This window comes from Cyrtonyx montezumae, unplaced genomic scaffold (genome assembly GCF_038088225.1).
Source record: "Cyrtonyx montezumae isolate F1298 unplaced genomic scaffold, pur_monq_1.0 scaffold_14, whole genome shotgun sequence".
Classification (NCBI taxonomy): Eukaryota; Metazoa; Chordata; class Aves; order Galliformes; family Odontophoridae; genus Cyrtonyx; species Cyrtonyx montezumae.
Genome location: NW_027071870.1, coordinates 1,369,446 through 1,389,559, shown reverse-complemented (window position 1 = coordinate 1,389,559; position 20,114 = coordinate 1,369,446). Strand labels below are relative to the sequence as shown.

The window sequence follows — 20,114 nt, the reverse complement described above, 5'->3', positions numbered from 1 at the left end:
GGAGATGGTTATGAGAAATCATATATGAGGAGACCTGAAATTCCCCAACCAGGAGTAATTGAATGCAATAATTGTTAAGGAGAGCTTTAAAAAGAAAGGTTGAGTAAGAACTACTTATGGAGTGCTTGTTTTAAGAGGGAAGTGTAGTAAATTTCAGGACAAATTTTTAAGTGGCAACCATACAGACACAGCCTATGCTGTAGGCAAAATAAATTTTCTGAGCTAAATTACTCCTCTCAGTCTGTCAGGCTACGGTGTTTGTTTTCTATGTGAAATACATATTTCCTTCATTGCACTGGTACAAGAACAGCTGAAGCCTGAGAGGAGGGCTCTAGGGAACTGGTTGTAATACCTGGTAGTATCACTTGCTCCTTATGGAACAGTGGGTAAACCTTTGCAGAGATTGGCACTGCAGTACAGGGGATGGGATCAGAAAAACCTTTTGGGATGTGGCAGGCATGAGTATCTTCATTTTGCGAGAAGCAACAAAACTTACAGTTTTTTTCTCTTAGTCCTGCACTTCTAAAACTGGTGTATCATGACTAGTGTGCTAACAATAGGAGATGTTAGGCTAAATATATTAATTCCAGAGAAAAAGTGACCTCCAGTCTTCTGCATTACAGTGATATATAAATGCCCAACATTATGTATAAAATATATATTTTTTGTGCTTAAATTTTGATACATTATTTTCCTCAAGGAGATTCAGTCACTGTAATTGAATCTGGTTGAATTATTACTCATACAGCCTGTATTTCATCAATATATGCAGCCTCTCTTTTACAAAAATAAAAAAAATTTAAAAAAGTAACATACCACAACAAGATGAAAGAAAATAATCAAGGGAGCTGGAAGATGCTAACCAGTCCAGTATTATAGTGCTGTGATTTATTCTTGCTCTTGCAGAACTGTGATTGAAAAGGATACAGGTAAACCTTTTTGTTTGTTTGTTTGTTTATTTTCCCCAGAGTATTCATGAATAGTATAGACAGAAACCAAAGGAGGGATGTGTCATGTTTCTATTCAAGTCCTGTAGGTGTCATGACAATATGGTACTTCCAGACATACATTCGTCCAATCTCATCCTTTCTTCTAAAGTTCTCTTTTCATATGGTTGATATAACGCCAATAGGAAACACAACTGTCTGTACTAGTTCATAAGGACAAGATAATATGTTGGGAGCATGTCACATCAGGGATGGGGAATTCTGGAAGATAGACCTGGAACTTTTTAACGTTCTTTTTATGCAGTTAGGAGTCTTTCTGGGATCTGGGCAGAGATACCTTGGATGTGTATGATTTTTCATGCAGTGTGCTTGCAAGCTCAGACTGGCATGGAATTCTAATTGGAAATTTGTCGCATGTTGCACAGAGCTTAGGCTAAGATCTCTTCACCTCTGATCTTTCAGTATTCGTCAGCAAGTAATCTTCCTTGCTTTGGCTAACTGAAATACATGTTAGGAGGTAGCAGCCTATTGCCAAGAAGAGCCTGCATGCAAGAATATTTCCATCTGGGATGACTAACATGTGCCCAGTGTACGTCCAGTCTCACATCCCACTCTGCAAACAAAATCCACTGATGAATTAATTCTCTTCGTGCTTCAAAGGGCAGTCAAAAGATGAAAGTGAAAAACTGGACATGTTTCAAAAAAATTACATTATATGAAAATAGGCCATTCAGCCAGATTGCAAATCATACATTTTCAAAAACGTGAAATGTCAAGCAGTCCTATTTTTAAAAAGTATGTGTTTCCTTACTTGTTGCATATTTTGCTAGGGATGGAAAGTATGTAGTCCATGAGGAAAGACAGTGTTTTAACTTTTTCTCAGGACACTGCCGACAACATTCAACTGGTTTGATCCGAGCTTATGGCAATGTAAACATGATATTTTTGTCCTTGCTCAGTTTGTAATTCTTTCATATCAGAAACAGCAAAATGATTTTGAAGAGCTATAAATATAAATGTGATGCAACAGTTTCTAGTATTTCGCTGTTGCAAAATCAAGTCTGCTTCTTGTGAAGACACTTGATTTTATTGAATGTCTCATATTCACAACTGAGCCTTCTCACGCACTGAGGGTATGTTGATGCTGATATAAAACCCCATATAATAACCTGCTGACTTCTCATATATCTGTGACTTAGACAATAAAATATATGGTTGTGGTGCTAATTTAATTGCTAGTTTGAAGATATGCCTTTAATAAAAGTCTTGTTTATAAAAACAGAGCCATCAGTCTAATTCAGTATAGCTGTCAGTACTTAAAACAATAAACAGAAGCTGCAACTTCTTAACTAGTCTCAGAGGTGCAGGTTTGAGGGGATATAAGTCCTCAACCAAAGAAGAATGCACAGCATGCTTCTTGCTGTTTAAGTGGTGACACGTATATTAACAAAGCAGATGCTTGTAATTACATAAATCCTAAATTAAGTAAGAAAGAAAGAAAGAAAGAAAGAAAGAAAAGCTGTTTAGTAAATTGCCTAAAAGTGGTAATCCAAAATTCAGACAAACAACAAAGATAAAATATTCACCCAAGTAGAACAATATTTATCTCAAGAATTAAACCCGTAAGCCAATGTCATATGAAGTCTTCTTAGATGTAATTACTGTATTCTAGCTTGCCCTGAACGTGCCCAGTATGTTTTTATAAGCTGTAAAAATAAATAGTGATTTAAAGCACTGGAAAACCCTAATAGTGATAAATCCAGCTCTGTGTAAATGCGAGGCATGACTTCCTGAGATATCTGTGCTCTCTGTGAACATCTGGCCCAGTTTTGCACATCTGAGCCTTCCCTCTGCAGGTGCCAGTGAGTTAGCCACATATTTACAGGGCTTCCCTCTCGTTTCTCTGGGATTGCAAAATGGAGATCCATCCTTGCAGTGGCCAAGCAAAGTGCCAGACTTGCTGGAGCTAGGCAGCACTTGAAAACTAGTATTTTACGTGCAGATTAAACAAAACCAGGTTTGTAGAGAGAGGTCATACTTTTTATTAGAGCAACTTCTATAGGTGGGAAAAAAAAGGCAATCTTTTAGACACATGAGACCACCTTCTGGCCTGGAACAGATGCAAGAATGTTCAAAGCTAAGTACATGTTGAGAACAATTGCTCTGCTTTTACTTCATTATGTTAAACAAAGCACTGTTAGGACTAATTGGCCACCTCCTAGAGCCCAGTGAGTCATCAGGCTCTGACTTAGGAAGAAACGGTATTTGGTCCAGCGATGTTGGTCTATATTAATCCCACATATGGCTCCACCAGTTTCAGCAGACAAACATTTTGTTTAACCTAAGCACTCAGTGATCATTTCGATTGAGAAATGGTTTATTTACAGTAAAAGGCAGGGTGGCCTTAGTGGGCAGGACTCTAAGCTGAAACTCTGAAGTCAGCCCTCCCTCTCCACCCAGCCGTTGGTCTACTGAGCAATCTACAGAGAGAGTGGGTCTATGCGTCAGCCTCAGCGTGGTAAATGGGGATAATAAAACCGGCCTCCTTGCAAAGTCCTTTGAGATCTACAAAGAAGTGTTACACAGCAGCCATGCACTTCATTACTAGCTCTTTTTCATGTGGTTCCTTTAATAGACATTTGGGTTCTGATTTAGATCGTCTGAACAGAGTGTAGCACTACTGGTCTTAGTAGCAACTCTGTTTGCCAAATACAACTGGGAGACTCTTACTACTGCTATGTAAGCTGTAGAAAAGTTGTTTCTCCAAACTTCCCCATGTCGAATGTGCTCTTACACAGGGAAGAGCTATTTGTATTCAGGAACTACAGAGCTGTCGTCACCTCCCTACACTATTTCTGCTATGGCATATGCAGGCTAACTGGCCTATGTGGAAACAGCTAAGCAGGCAGATGCTCACAGGCTCTTCAGTAGGCGTACACCTATTGTTATCTTTTTCTCATTTAAGTAAAACTCAGGAAAATGAATGCCAAAGCATCTCCCATTCTGTAATGTATATGAATGTGCACGATCAATTGCATATATGCATAACTATCCTTATGCACAGTGGCAAGTGTATGTACTATGAACATACACAAGTGTGCATACATCAACATTCAATAGTGAACGATATAAGAAAAAGCTATGGCAAATAAACGTTTAGGCTGCAAAGCCAAGTAATACTGCATATTTTAGGGTTATTTTCCTTAAGAGATTCCTGTTTCTGCCAGTCAGTGGGAAGTCATTTTTTTAACCCTTCTAGTTCTTGCTGTCTTCCACTCAGTGTTCTGGCCTCAGATCTCACGTCCAAATGTTACACTGAACACAGAGAACACTGATTGCCTTCTAACCTTAGTTTCTCTGCTGCACCCTGCACAATATTACCATAGTCGTGCAGAAGTGCTGAAGCACAGAGAGAAGGGGAAAAAAATGCTCAAAAGTGAAAGTGAGAGATCTGGAAGCTTTTGCATGCATAGCATTTTCATAGCACTTTCAGCTCGAAGTACCGGCCTACTTGACTTCAGCTTCCCTTCATTTCAGACCCCACGTGCTCTTGTGAGCACCCAGAAAATGAGACCAAGCACTCAAGAGGGAGGAAATTCCAGAATGATGTCATCATGCCTACACATGAAGAGTGGAGGGAGCTAATCGTGCCCAGGCAACCCAAATTCTGGCATTCACTAGCATTTTAGCGTTTGGCTCACAACCATATCATTCTTCTAAATTTTTCTTTGGTATACATATATATATGTTTCTCCGTAAATAGATAAGGACATCTGAACTGTATCAAACCTGCTATAAGCTCCTGCACTGCCTTCCCAGTAAAACTCATATATTGATGTGTGTGCTCTTGGACAAAAAGGCATGGCATGTGTTGTAATAACCTTTGGTTGTTCTTCCTGCTGCAATTAGAGCTCGGGAAATCTAGGGAAACTTGGTTTTGATTGTTCCCAGAAGGGGAAGGAAGGGAAGTAAAGAAGATCTACCTTAATAGGTGCTGAAGTATCACCACAGCCCCCGCTCCAGCTGTGCCATAGCCTTCCGTCCTCTGCTTTAGAAGAAGGAACAGCAACAGGCAGGCAAACAGTTTGGTGCACAGGATCAGGGAGGTCAAGGACTTCTGCAGGACAGGGATATATTTGCCTCATTGCAGTCTGAAAACTTGCTACAGAAGAGATTCTCAAGTTTCACATTTGCAACAGTGTCCCTATGCGTCAGCAAATTACAAGGCAAGCATTGAAGAGTGTAGCATGCTACCATAGAAATCGCAGCATTTTCAGTAAAGCGTGAGGGGTTTTGTTGTTGTTTGCTTTCTGCACGTTTTCTCAAACCATTCACCTTTTGAAACTTCTCTGCGCAAGCAGACAGGTTGGAAACAAGTTGACAATGGAAGCTGAAATGCATATATAAACCATTAGCTCCAAGAGCAGATGCTCTAGGGAATGAAAACGTGTAAGGCAAGACTCACACAACTCCTGTGGGAGTTTGCTTCATTAGGTACCTGCAATAAGTGTGGCTGCATGCATTTATCTGTTCGGTGTTCTGATCCTATCTGTGGGCATGCTTTCCTGAGGTTAGCACAGTATTCCCTTCTTGCTCTGCAGGTCACTGCTCTCACTTCTCACACTTCTCATCTGTTCTTTGAAACTGGGAACATCTCTCTCTTCTGTGCATCCCCGTTCCTGCTAGGCTGAGAACGGAGGGACCTTTGTACCTCTCTGTGTGTACACCTGGTGAGATACAGTCTCTGCTGGTGCTGTAGGGTGCTAGCTGCCTTTCAGACAGCAGGCAGAGCAGTGTATGTGCTCTGCTGACTTAAATGCCCTGACTTGCTTGCTAAAAGCTCTTTCAAGGAATAGACAGGGAAATGCGATTGCCGAGCAAGGCATCAAAGTGAGCACTTTGGGACCCTTTTCTCTGAGCTTCCTACCTTTTCCTCACTAGTGGTAGGGGGAGTGATGGCAGATCTTATGCTAAGATTTCATCATTTTCCCAAAAGGGAAAAGCCTGCTGCCCACACTGACACATTTCCTTGGCTTTGTGGCTAAGTCATGCTCTGTAGCTGAGATGTCAGCTAGCAACCAGCACTTTGTAGGATTTGAGGAGGAGTCCTAGGGTACACAAAGTGATGGGAATAGAATGGTGCCTATTAGGTTATTGAAAACAAAATGCAGCTGTGTGTTACTGTTGGCTGAATGCAACCTGTCAGCACCGACATCTCTCTGAGAAGCTGGGAATGATCATAGCCAGCCTGCTCAGGAGAAGGTGCCAGCAGCTGAGCAGCTTGAGAAGTGTGACATATTGTTCCTTGCTGCCACCAGGCCCGCTGCTAATGCTCTGGTGTTAAAGCAGTGAGTGGACCTGGGGAAGGCCATGTCCTGATGGGCCACATGGTGACAGGTGGGTTGCTCAGAAAGTCTCAAAGGACTTACTGCAGTTTTGCCGATGGCTGAATGCCTCTAGGTATTGTTCTGTCACACAATGGACCCATCCAGAGCACCAGTGCCTGCAGTGTCTTGATGGTCCATCTTTGCTCCAGAACCCTTCCAGAATAATCCCCACACAGCTCACAGACTTGTCTGTCCTAATTTTTAATTACTATGACTCCTGCTTTTAGGATCACCTCTATTTTCAGTGTTAGTAGTTCACTAACTAAAGCTTTTTTTTTGTTTACCTTCTGGTGAGTGTGAGTGTTCTGAATGCAGGCCCGGGGCTCTGGGTAGTGAATGGCATTGTTCTAGCTGGGAAGAAGTAAGGAGGTTTGGGCAGGTTTTGAGACACTCTGGTGCATTACTCTGTCTTTCCAGCTCTACTGCATTATGTTTTGGTTTGGGCAGTAAGAACTGTTGTAACTTCAGGCAGGCATAAAGAAAGGAATGGTTTGTCCTTCTGAATAAAACAAGAACATGTGAATGTGGGGAGAGAGGGGAAGGGAGAGAGGCATTTGCATAGGTCAGGAAAGGTCATTAAAACATCTGGCAGTACTAACTGACATGTGTCAAATTTTAGTGTTCATTAAATTCATATTAATGCAAGAATGACTCTTAAGCTCCAAATGCTGCTTTTGGTTGCTGTGTTCCCCTTGTTGATGGTGATGACTTTTCAGAACTGTGCCATGCTTATTTGCTTACTAGTGGCATCTGACCTGAGGTCAGATTTCTATTTAACCCCTTCCTGTAGGTCAAAAGATAAATTAATCTGCTGAGAATTGAATTGGAAATGAGGTGTCTGGATAACAGGTGTCCCAGCTTTGGAATAGCTGCCAGGCTGAAACATGTTTGCATGTGTTCTCATGCCATCCAAGAAGTCATCTCCGAGGTCAAGGAGATATTCAGATGACATCCGAGATGGGAAGTTGCCACAGGGAGCACAAGTGGCACAAGTGCCCTGTTTTAGCAGACTATCTTGTAGTCTGGGGGAATGCTCCCAAGAGGGACACTGAGTATAAAAGTAAACATTTTCATTTATTGTGCATGTTGTTTTACCTCTATTTAGTAATAAATAATGATTGTAAACAAGACAGATATATTATATCCCTTTCCCTTAATGTTGAGAATCTCACAGTTCCTTTTCATTGCTTTTTTAGAGGATGAAGATGATGAAGAAATGGTGGAGCCAAAAGCACAGGATGACTTGGAGATGGAAAACCAAGACCAGAAGCAGGAAATGAAAGAAGGTACTTTAGCAATCAAAAATAATTTTGTTACAGTTTGAAAGGACATTATCTAGCAAGTAGTTATTCCACAGGTACTTCCATTATGGAGAGCAATACAAGAGTGAAATGGTCGCACGTTCTATTGATTCAGGGCTACACTAATGGCATAAGAGCATAAAACTGTATCCCAGTGACCCATCATAAGACTCCTGCTATTCAGAATAAGCAACATGTCCTCATAATTTGGAAACCAAAGTAGAGATTTTTGGATTCCAGGACTGGTGCTTACTTGTCCTCTGGTTTAAATAGCCTACTTAAGTGAAAGATTTAAAATGTGAATGCCGGGCATTCCAGTAGCTCCAGAGAGCTGGTTGATCTTCAAAGGTACTCAGAGCCCATAACTGTCTGTCTGCTTGAGAGGGGCAAAATTAAACCTGGTGGGGCCAGGAATCTTCCAGCAGAAAACCGTTTCAATTGAAAATGTAGACTGTCAAAACATTTTGTGGCAGCTTTCCCCAGGGAGCTTAAGGTCAAAATTGAAGCCAGTCAGTCCCAGGTCTTCTATTTCTTTGGACTGAGGCATTGTCCATTGTTACAAGGGACAGATATTTAGGTTACAGCTTCTTTCTTGTACAAGCTTATGTCAACGTGGTTTATGCACTAGATTATCCAGGTGCCTCCCATTTACTTTGACCCATTGTAGCTTTAATAATTAGAAGGATGTAAAGTTTCTTTGGTCTTCCTCATCTGGGAATTTACTAGAATATTGACTTTTGTGTGGAATTTGGGAAAAGGGCTGAAATATCAGCACATTCAGTATGAGAGGAAATTAGTTTCTTGACCAGCATTTCTTAGCTTTTTATTGCCAGGTTTGTTCATTACAGTGTTTACCTTCTTGAAAGGTAGTGTACAGGTAGGGCCTATGTCACTTTATGCTGCTGTGGCCATTACTGGGATGATTCTGTGATCACGGTTTTGTTTTTCACAAGACAGTCTCATTATAGAAAAAAAATGTGGAGTTAGTTTACAGAAAAGCCCATGCAATCTTTGACTGTGTGACTGTGAATAAGCAGTGGATGTTTCTTTCTCATCCAGGGGAGTCTGCATGATTTATGTCAGTGTCAGAAAAAACGGAATCTGGTGTACAGTGACTGCCTTTTGCTGTCCACATACACAGGAGTGAGTTGCAGTACTAGCCATATTGTTTTGATTATGAATTAGTCTTTCTTCCATCTTAAGAGCATCATGAAATTCATCTGCTCCTAAATCCTACAGTGCGCATTGTTCATTTGGCTCTTGGAGAAATAAGGAGGGAGGAACTCACTCCTTCTCCTTTGCATCCTTCTGCTTCATTCGCTGCTCCCAGTCACCACTGCCTGGGGCAGAAGACAGCAACAGTGACAGCAGGAACAGGAGTCACAGAAGAGTCTGCAAAGACATTAACGAGAGGCACAGCAGTACAGAAAAACTGGCATTTTCCAAAAAATTATCTTTCTGTCTGAAACAGTGGGGTCAACTTACACATGAGTTCTAACAATCACTGGCCTAGCACAGTATCTCTTTTCCTAATGACAACAGGAAGCCATAAAAGCTGATATCACTGCAGTTACTGCACTGTCCTTTGTTGCTGAATGGCCCCATAGCATTCAGCTAACAATAGATCCCATCCCCATTTATTTCCACATAACTATAATGCTAACTGGGGAGAAAGCACAAATTCCTGTGTGAAGAAAAGAAGAAAGAATCTGAATGTACTGCAGAATTGATTTGTTCTACTTTTTCCTGGGCTTTAAAGCAAGTTTTTTATGTACTTTGCTGACCAAGCACCATCTCCAAAATCTTCTATTTCTTTCAGTCTAGAGGATGTGTATCCCTCCCATACCTAGCAGACCACAGGAACAGTAGCTGAGCAGGATTAGTTCAGCGCCAGTCCCTCACACACAGACTGCAGATTGCAAAAGCAAGGCACAGCTTGTTTAGCTTCTAGAACCGGCTCTGTGAGGTGCTAACAATTGACTGAGTTCATGGAAGAAGAAAAGATGTTCATTGCTTGATAGAAATTGAACTTGACCTGCAGTACACATCATGACAAAGATGAAACATTGGCATGCTGATTGCTGGCATTAAATGCCATGCGTCAAATGAAGCAATCATCCCCAAATCGACAGCGAACGGAGTCCTGTTTTTAGTGTTTGGTGTAGCTTTCTCTCTTTTGGCTTAAGCCCTTTTGCCAACAAATTCCTGTTTTCCTCTCTGTTGTAATCACCCTTCTCATGTTCTGAGAAACATTCGGAGTTTGAAGCCATAGTTTGTGTTTCATGGAAGTGATTAAAACCATGTTACAAGTCAAACAGGAGTTAAGAACATTTCCTGTCGGTAGTGTGCCTACTCAGAATTAATAGCTTTTCTGCAAATTAGCACATAATGGGTTAAAAGCATGTTTATGTTGGCATTAAGTACTCTGGCTTCTTTTTCTCTGCAAGGCAAGACAATATTTTGCAAACTTTTTAAAGAATCTCTAATAGATATTATAGTGGCGCCATTCACACTGCTATATAGTAGTTAAGGCTGTGTCAGCACTTCCATTATGAATCCTGTTTTTCAGGGATTTATAACCCAGCCATAAAAATTTGCTCTGGGCTGAAATTTGGTTTCAGCTCAGGGAGCACATTTTTAACAGATTAAAAAAATCAGCATGGCCTTTTTTGAGTTATAGGAGGGTAAAAAAAAAAAGCATGGGAGAGGGAAGTGTTCAGAGAGAGAGGCAGACAATTCTTTCATGAGCATAACTCAAAAATAGGTTGGTATGAAAAATAATGATTGGATCCAGTCCCTTTCCCCAAGCCAACGGGACAGGAGTGCTCTATTTTTATAATGGTATTTTAAGAGGAAATGTGATTTTTTTTCTCTCTCTCTGTGGTTTATAGGTAGTTCGATTTAATTCTACAGACATTTATTACACAGTTTATTTCCTCATCTTCCCCCCACACTCCCCAGAGTTGCTCTGCAGGGTTGGGTGGGACAGTGCAGCAGACCCCTGAGCAGGGTAGAGCCCAGTGCTTGATTTGTCCCAGTGTCACTGCAAGGCACATGAGACACCTGCTCACCTGGCATAACACCTCCATTACCCTGGGGACATGATGGGCAGAGCAGTAGCCCCACAGTGTGGGGGTGGGAGGTGGGGACCTGGTTGGTAAACTGCTGGAAGCATACGAAGCCTTGAGACCCTGCCATGTTTCTTCCACATGGCTGCCAGCTGTCACCCGTGTCTTGCGCTGTGCTGGGAAGAATGAAGTGTGGGATACCTGCTGGGGAACTGGGCTGGGCCCTGCCCGTTCCCAGCCTCTCCTGACCACATAAACAAGAGCCTGGTCCCGAATTGTGGCATCGGGTGGGATGGGGCTTTCCACCACCAGAGAGCTCTGGAGCTCCACCTCAGGCGCCTCTTTGTGTCAGGAGAAACCACATGAACAGCAAGACGGGCTGGATCTTGAAAGTGGGCCTCAACCTGCATTTATCTGAAGCCCTGGATATATCCACAGAAACTGGCATTAAAGGCTGTGAGGGGGGAGGTTGGGATCTGCAGCTTCAAAGACCCGCTGTGCCCTCCCAGGACGTGGGCATGGGGCCATGTGTCTGTGCTGCGCTCGTGGTGCAGGTGAGGAGGTGGCCAGCTCTTACCTGATGTGGCATCAGGAAGGCAGAGGCAGGACAGGCTGCTGGCTTGGTCCTGCAGTCTTTTTGGTGTGTATAAGAGCCTGCAATCCCACAGTTTCCATCAATCCCACAGCTAGGGCAGGGGCATTCATCTGTCCTGCTAGCTCAGCTTGGGAGTGCTCAGGGACACAGACCCTCGAGCCCCTGAAGTGGGAGCAGCCCTGCCTCACAGAGCTCTGAATTCAAGGCTCCAGACACTGCTTTTCCAGCACTGAGAAATTCCAAAATGTGCCTCAGAACCTCCCATTATACTCTCAGCAACTGCACCATGCAGGGACTTGTGTTTTAAACCTAACGTAACTCAGACATGGCATGCAACAAACTTGGACATGGCATATATCAAGCCTAACATGAAAGTGGGACATGAGAAGAACAGCAGGCTCACAGCGGAGACAGGGACCGAGAGCTGCAGAGAACTGCTCAGCACCTTGCAGTTCTTGCGCTGTACATTTCTCTCATGCTCAGTCATCAGCACATCTGAAGTCTACATGGATTTAAATGTACACTGAAGGAAATAACGCAGCTCTTAAAAGGGTTTTGCTAATCTCCTTCTGTCTCTTGTTATATCTCTGTGCTCATAACAAGGCTGCTTCCTGCTTTACTGTTTTTATTAGCTCTTCCTTTCTTTCATTCTCTTGCTCTTGCTGCTCTTATTTTCAATTTTGCCTTTAATGGACTTCACTTATTTTGCCAGCTTTTTACAATTGCTTACACTGCAGAAGAATATTCTACTATCTAACTTCCTTAAATATGGGTCTTTCTCTGTTTTTTAAGTATCTTCTTGGTTCCCTCAGGAGAAGACTCAAACCGTGTTTTATGAATAGTTGTGAATTCGATCCTGCGCTGTTATCACAACTGTCCTGCTACTGTCATATAAGTGCAGATAAGACTGCAGCATTTTTAGCTTAGTTTCTAGCAATCTAGGGAAAAGCTTTTGTATTAGTTCTTTTTTTTCTAAGCAGGGGGCTTCCTTTTTGGCAGCTTTCACTGCATGTCAGGCAATGAGCATGTAACTTCCAGAACCGGGAAGCTAAGCATTGTGCTGGGCTTTGTTATATGCAGAGGGTTAGATGCAGTTTGTTTTTTACTCCAGGTAGAGAAGACACTTGATGGAAAATGCTGTATTCTTCCCTAGAATTTCTGGAAATACTGTCACATCATATAGGCCTCTGTAACAAAACAAAACAAGAAATACTTTGATCATCTACTTATATTTCTCATAGTTTTCCTTGAAGAGAGTCTGTGTCTCTTGAAAGCTGAGATCAAAGTAACTGAAAGCTTCCAGATAGGAAGAGAAATTGCAGAAAATTACATAGATTCTTTTTATTTTATTCAAGGTAATGGACAGACAGGAACAAGGGGAAAATGGAAGTAGCTCTGTAAGATAAATGGTTAGAAAATCTTCATATTTGAAAGAACAAGCTTGTATGTTTTGGTTTTTTTCTCTGATTTTTTTTTGTTTTGTTGGTTTTTTGGGGTTGTTTTTTGTTGTTTCTTTTTTGCTTATACTCCATGTATTTACAGTAGTTACAGAAATGCCTTACAGTGAAAAAAGTAAAGATGTTCACATTCTTGCAAGGAGAGATTGCCTCAAATAAAACTTCAGAGGCAGACGAATGGAAGAAGAAAATAAGGTTAAAATATGAAGCTTAATATCGCCAGGGGGCATCTGGTGTGTCAGTCGGGTGGATGAGGTAAGCTGATTTATGCCCTACAAACTTTAGCCAAGGTGTTTCTGATGCCGAAGAGGGTTTAATAAATAGACTGCTGGCCTCCCACAGATTGCTGCTAACTGCAAGGGAGATTTTGCTGAGGTAGAACTGCAGTCATTTGTGTCTCCATTGCTTGTGAACACCCCACAGCTCCCAAGCTGTTTAGTTTTTGCTTATTTCCTTTCTATTGATTTTTTGTTGTATTTTCTTTGACAGTCCAGGTGGGCAAAAGACTGAATCATAAATTTATGTCTCCAACCTGTAAAGACTAGTTGATTTAGCAAATAATTTTTAGCATTTGGAGAAGTTTAAAATGAGTTTTCTAGTTGCGTTTGCAGTTATTTGCTCCCCTTTAATGCTGTTCTGCTGCGTTGCCGTGCTTGCTGCCTTTGATTCTCGGAAAGTGATGCTTTAGTGGTGACAGTGGCATATTGCCCCATTACAGGCTTCCTTGCCAGATAAGTTCCCCTAGTGCCAATTACTATTTGGTAGTGGATGCTGCAATAGGTCAACCTGTACTTTTTGCTAGTCGTTCGCTTTTTTTCACATGCACTGCTTCAGTCTAAAGCACTTAGAGGCAAATTGTGCTCCCGCCTTGGTAATAGTTGCTCTGCTGCGCAGGAGGACTGTGTAGGGGACAGAGATTGTCCCTGGATGTGCAGAGCTCTGCAGGGACCACAAACCTAGTGGCAGGAGGCAGAGGGCTAAGGCCATAGGAGACCATCGGGGCTAAAGTTTCTAACTTCTTAGCTGCTTCATCTCCCGAGTGCCAAATTGCTCCTTCACCTTTCACATTTTTCTTTCCCTCTATATTTAGACCAAGATTTTGCCTTTTAGAGTGAAAGCTTTGAGCAGGTTAGACAAACCTAATTGTGATGATAACAGCCTCTCCTGAGCACAGAGAGTACTCTAGAAGGAAATATTTTGCATGGGGAGCTGAGCATTGCACAACTGCTGGCCATGGTGTTTCTCCTTCCTCCCGTGCCTCTGGATCCATCCTTGCCCCTGGGGCTGGTGGTGGATCCGGGCAAACACCTGCAAATGCCTCTTCAGGCAGATGTCAGCAAAAAACCCAGCATGAACCACAGGGCATGGGATGGTGAGCAAGGGCTACATCCCTTTCTGTAATTCTGCAGTACAGCTGTCTGTCTGTGTCTGTGTCCATGAATTTGGAACAGTGTTCTCTGTTAGCATAACTCCTGTGATGCCAACAGAGCTTTCCAGGCTGGGAATTTGACTCAGCTGAAAAGTTGGTTTGGTGTAACTGTAAGGATGCTAATGGCATTTTTTGAAATATAAGTGATTCTGAAATACGACTAAAATGCTTGTTTAAAATCACACGCTGGCAAAGGCATGACTGACATAAAACTTTGCTATATTATCACCATGACCCTGCTGGTGTAATTGAGAACAGAATTTTGCACCGCAGCAATAACACCATCCAACTTTCTTTCCTCAAATGCTCATGTTTTAACTGTAATTTACCAACAGGTCATTAAACTGATGGGGAAGTGAAACTGGGGCTTCCTGAAATTTTCAGATAAAGGGTCATGCTGGGAATACCCTTCTGAAATGAAAGAGTTGGCATCTCTGCCAAAAGGAACGGAGCAGCTCCATCTTGCAGGGACTACACTGTCCTGCCCAAGGCAGCTCCCACCCTCCCAGGCAGTTCTGGCCAAGGCACAGTGCATTTGTTGCTCTGGCCCTTAGGCTTGCCTCGCAATGAATTCTGCCTGAGAGAAAATGGAGCTTGGTTGGTCACTTTAGATTTTGCTGCTTCAGAGAGCATCTTCAGTTATTTACTTAATTGCTTCACGAAAGCCCAAAGACAAAATTTATCAGTGATGCCAAGAAGAAATTGGAAGAAGGGAAGGGAGAGATTATGAGAGCCCTTTTAGTACAAAGAACTGTACTATAAGTTGAGATGATTATTTTATCTTTGGCTCCTCTGACAGATCCCCTGTTACATAAGTGTTCTGCTTTTTCAAGCTAGGTATTGCCTAAACGTCAGTCAGAGCAATTTCCTGAAATAGGAACGCTGCGTTTATTTTATCTGGGGCTTTAAGTATTTTCCATTTCAGAATAATAAATACGTAAGATATAGGATCTCTCCTATGTAAGTGCTACTTTCTGGTAACGTACAGGAGCATGTTTAGATCCACTAAAAATTTCTTAGTCATGATTTTAAGAGTAGAGCTTTGATTTTTGCCATGATGGGGCTACTACGAGCTTTCATGTGTAAAGAAACTCAGTGAAGATGTTGATTCATTTGGAAAGGAGTTAAATGTCATACTCTTAACTACATCTTTTCATTTTCCAAGCTCCTCCCAGAGAACTGACAGAAGAAGAAAAACAGCAAGTTCTCCATTCAGAAGAATTCCTGATATTTTTTGACCGGACAATACGTGTGATTGAACGAGCTTTGGCTGAAGATTCAGATATATTCTTTGACTACAGTGGCAGAGACGTAGAAGAGAAAGATGGGTCAGTTTGGGTTTTGCTTGCTTTTGTAAAATAAGCTTATAAAAAGAATACCAATGCCAGGAAGCACTGATTTTGAAACTCAGCACTTTCATAGTTAAGAAAAAGTTAAAACATCCCCTTGAATTCTTGGGTCAGTTTATTAGTCTAAATCATTTTGTATAACAGTTTCATACTTTCTTGCTCTGGTTTTGTTGTTGTTGTTTTCCTTTGAAGTACTGTATTGATCTTTTTCAGTTTGGGGTTTAAAGAATCATTGAATAATTGAAAAATAGAGAATTATACACATGTATATGTAGATGTGCATGAGTACTTTAAGAGGCGTACATCTGTATGCTTTAATCCTAGTATTCTTGCAGATACTACTTCCTCAGGTCAGTAGTGAATTGCACTGTGCTATGCACTGTGTGGATGAAAATGACAATCTCACAAAGTGTCTGCAATCTAAACACCTAAGACAGAAGGTCACGTTCAGCAAGAGATAAGAAGGGCAAGAAGCAAGGCTTACTAATGTGAGAGGAAGTATTTAGGTTTCAGCAGCTGTGAAGCCTCTTGGCAAATCAGGAGCTGTGCTGTGATGAAGTTACAGGAAGCTGCTCCAGAGCATCACCCCATGACAAGTGAATGCAGTAGTGTGGCAATGGTGCCCCAGCACTGAGCTCCAGCCAGTTGCAGTGGTGCCAGAAGGCATCTGTCATCTCTGTGGCTGGGAGGAGATGCTGTAACTTGAAGATTTTGGAAGTCAAAAGCAAGAGAAATTTGATTATAGCTTGGACATGAATATTCAGAAAAGGAGGTGCAGATGCCAGGATCAGACTTGGTCCTGAGAGATAAAGATGGGTGTCCCGAGGTGTCCCAAAAGAGCCTGGTAGAGAAGGCAGGAAGGTAGTGGAAATTAAGAAATCTGGTTGCCTGAAATACATGTAAAATTTGTTCCGTGGTTCAAAGGCATTACTCTTTTAAGACTGTTGGTGAAAGCAGATAAATAAAGGTGACAAACTTTTCCAGAGGTCTGAGAAAAAAGTAGGCAGAAACTTCTGCATAGATTTTCAGAGCATTTGAACTCTGTTACTTCAAGCAGCATCACTTTGTTTGAATTCACAGAGATGTTCAAGCAGGAGCCAACCTTTCTTTTAACCGTCAGTTCTACGATGAGCATTGGTCAAAGCATCGTGTTGTCACTTGTATGGATTGGTCTCTGCAGGTAAGATGTGAAGCTAGAAGATATCTTTCTATATGATTCCAGCGCGTCCCTAAAAATATATGGCCAGCATCATTTTTACAGAACAAGTAAACTTTTTTAGCTGTAGGTTAATAAAACTACCTACTCTCCTTTTTTTCTTCCCTCTCTGTTCCTTTATCTCATGGAATTCCTTTTAGGACAAAAGCGTTAAAATTGTGTTAGTGAAAAATAATTAACTAAATAATTAACATTTCATTTTAATGAACAGTTATAAATAATAATATATTAAAATGAAAACAAGAATGAAATTTTATTTTTTTATGTACTAAAACTCAAAATGTGCAAGTACCTGAGCAATTTAAAAAGATCAAAAGGAGCTCTTTCTGAAAATGCTGGGTCCTCTCTTCAAGCTATGAAAGAGGAGACTGCAGCTGCCCAGGGAGCATGCTAAAGTAATGTGCCTGGAAGGTGTCCCAAGTTTTGTGCACCGCAAAACACTGTCATTTTGCAAACTAAAACTGACTGGAGAGCTGCTTCAGCTTCTCCAAACCAATACGGCCACATCAGCAGGGCAGAGAATCCAGGTTAATTAGTTACTGTTAGAGAGCTGGGATTAGTACGCACACATCACCACAGGTCCTGTCAAATTTGTTTGGTCCCAGTTTCACTTCAGCTGCCCTCATCCTCTCTGCTTCAGTTGCTGTTAGCCTGATCCTAGGTGTGTCAGCCTGGAGTGGAGCAAGGCAGCTGGTTTCCTCGGGGATGGAAACCAGGGAGTCACTGCTCCAGGGTCCATGGTACACATATACTGAAATTGCTCCAGGAGGACAGTCTTGTGCTTGTGGTTAATTTTTACTGGGGAGAGGACAAGTAGCACAGGACATGGTGATTCTTGTATCCAACTATTGCTTTCCCCTCAAAATGGCCACAGGGCTGCTTCGTTGCTCCGGGTGCTTCCCAGGGAGAGTGACAGGCTGCATGAAGGAGGCCACGTAGGCCTGACCAAGGCTGGGGCTGTGCTCACTGCAGCTCACTGCAATCTGCTGTGTGTGTGCAAAGGCTGCTTGTGCCGCTCAGCTCATGCCTGGTGTGCAAAATGCAGGATTTATCCCTTTGCTATAATACAAAATGTCAGCTTAAGAACAGGTACGCACTGGTGTGATGTGGGTGGCCTATAAGCACATATGGATTTACACAGAAATCAAATATAACCCTGAGGAAACACTTATCTTAGGTTGTTCACTTGTTCAGGGGCTGGAAATTACATGGAATTCTTATCTGATATTTTCCTAACAGGCAGCTCTGACTGTATTCCCAGAGCAGCAAGAAAAAAGCCGCCTCAGAAGAGCACTGCCAAATGTAATTGCTCAGCCCCTGGGGCACACAGGCATTTCTGCTTCCCACCTCTTTGTTCCAGGGTGGCCCCTCCTGCCTTCCCCTCCGTTAACTCCTCATGCTCAGCTCCCTGTCACCCTACAGAGGCTTCTGCGTGCCGGGGCTGCTCTGTGCCGTCCCTGGCCTGGGAGGAGGCACCAGGTCTCGCTGACATGCCCTGAGGTGTGCAGTGTGGCTGGGGCTGGAGCCAGCTGAAGGGCTTTCACCTGACCACTAGCTCTGCTTCTCACACTAGCTGCAGGCCATGGCGGTGGCTGGTGTGCCAAAGGACAGCTCAAATAGTCATGGGAACTGCGGAGTACATTGCTCAATGTTCTGTGATAGAACTGTTGCTGCAAAACATCCTGGGGGTGAATAAAAACGAAATCAAACAAAGGGCCTTGATGCCTTGATGAAACAAGTTATTCTGTTCACAGTCACATGTGAAATAGGGTCCCAAACATGTGTGATCATTCACACTACCAGCCTCTTGATTCTTTGTGGAGCGAAGGGAAGATTGACTCAATCCTTCATCAAGGAGTTGTGGGAAAAGCCTGGCAGAGCAAGTGTAAACAGAGCATGGGATCACCTTGCTTTGTTTATGAGGACGTAACAGCTTGCCTGAAGCCAGGAAAGCTATAGCCACAGGGTTGTTGCTATGTCCTCTTGACTTTCAGGCAGCAGCCCTGACTACTTTTGCACACTGCAGCATTTCCATGTCATTCTCAGCTACGATCTGGGACAGTCGGATGCCCAGTGAGGACTGGACATCTGTAAATGAAAGTTGTGGAGTAGTCTGATGCATTTATGGTGGTGCACTTGACCCAATTCATGCAGAGTCAAAAAGCCTCTTCTTGGCACTGCCCAGCTGGATGTGACCCTGGTGTCTGTGTAAACCTGAAACTGTATTTCCAGTTTGTTGCATAAACTTTGATTGCAAAACCTACATATAGACCAGCAAGGTTTGAGTCAGTGTTTGTTTATGGCCAGATGCACTGCCAACCAGAACATGCTCACAAAACTCCCCAGAAGCAAAAACAAACCCCCTAAGTGCCTGTAAACTGGTGTCCATAACTGTTCGTGTCCTGTCTCCTGCTGGGCTTGGCAATTCTGCCTGCTGAACTCAGTGTCCCTTCAATAGCACGAGCTCAGCCACTGGCCCAAATGGTACCAGACCTGCTTGGTAAAGATGAGTCGAGCTGTCAAAAACCTTCTGCATATGCTGCTCCCTTGGACCAGGGCCAAATGGGATGTGAATGTTCAGGGAATCTAAGCTCGCTGTTCAGCAGTCGTTATCATGGGAGAAAAGAGAGAGCTGAGAGGGGATGGGAGCAGAGGAGGGCAGGCTGGTGCAGCTGTGTGCCTAGAGGCTGCGTATGACCAAACCACCTTTGGGTCTCTGAGTTCTGGAGGAGGTAGAAGAGGTAGTTGCTCATAGCAAAGGTTTGGATGCCCTTACAAGCTGTGCCACCAGCAAGGCACTGGGGAAACATAAGGTGCCCCCACCTTCCATCAGAACCACCTTCTTTCAAAAAGGGGAAGAATCAGCTGTGGTGGCCACACGCCATTGTTGGTCCTTCCACCCACGGGTCCAGGATCTGACTCAGATCTTACATCGTATGATAGTTTGAATAGAGCAATCATCAGCTCCATGATGTATTATCCATGGAAATGTACCCAAAGTGGGAAAGAGGAGCTGCTGATGGCAAAAGTTACAACTGTGTGAATTATTTCTTCCAAATGGATTTTGAGATCAGAGGACATCAAGCCACACCGGTAATGATAGAAAAGACTGTTTGTAATTTTTTAAATGCCTGGTGTGGACTGAATTCCTAGCTCCCAGCAGCATTGCTGGCAGTTCCTTTGTCCCGCTTCCTTTACATCTACCAGCTGTGCTGTTCCCCTATGAAGTGGTGAATGGTTTGGCAGGAACTTACCTGGGAAAGACAGTGACAATGACTTCCAATTATCATTGGGAAATTTTGAGGGAAAGCATTCCTAGTTTACAGGAGAAAGATGTGGGTCTCACGAACTGGGGTGCTAGATCA

General features: G+C 42.7%; 1 protein-coding gene across 7 annotated transcripts in view; it reads left to right on the top strand.

Annotated features, from left to right (window-relative positions):
- The window catches only part of DYNC1I1 (dynein cytoplasmic 1 intermediate chain 1), a 179,263-nt gene that overhangs the window by 89,688 nt on the left and 69,461 nt on the right, over nucleotides 1-20,114 (top strand). For all 7 annotated transcript variants that reach the window (XM_065731272.1, XM_065731269.1, XM_065731270.1 and 4 more), the window contains 3 exons: nucleotides 7,531-7,620; nucleotides 15,350-15,512; nucleotides 16,614-16,713. In XM_065731272.1, coding sequence (XP_065587344.1) covers nucleotides 7,531-7,620; nucleotides 15,350-15,512; nucleotides 16,614-16,713 — 353 coding nt within the window. The remainder of the gene's footprint in view (nucleotides 1-7,530; nucleotides 7,621-15,349; nucleotides 15,513-16,613; nucleotides 16,714-20,114) is intronic.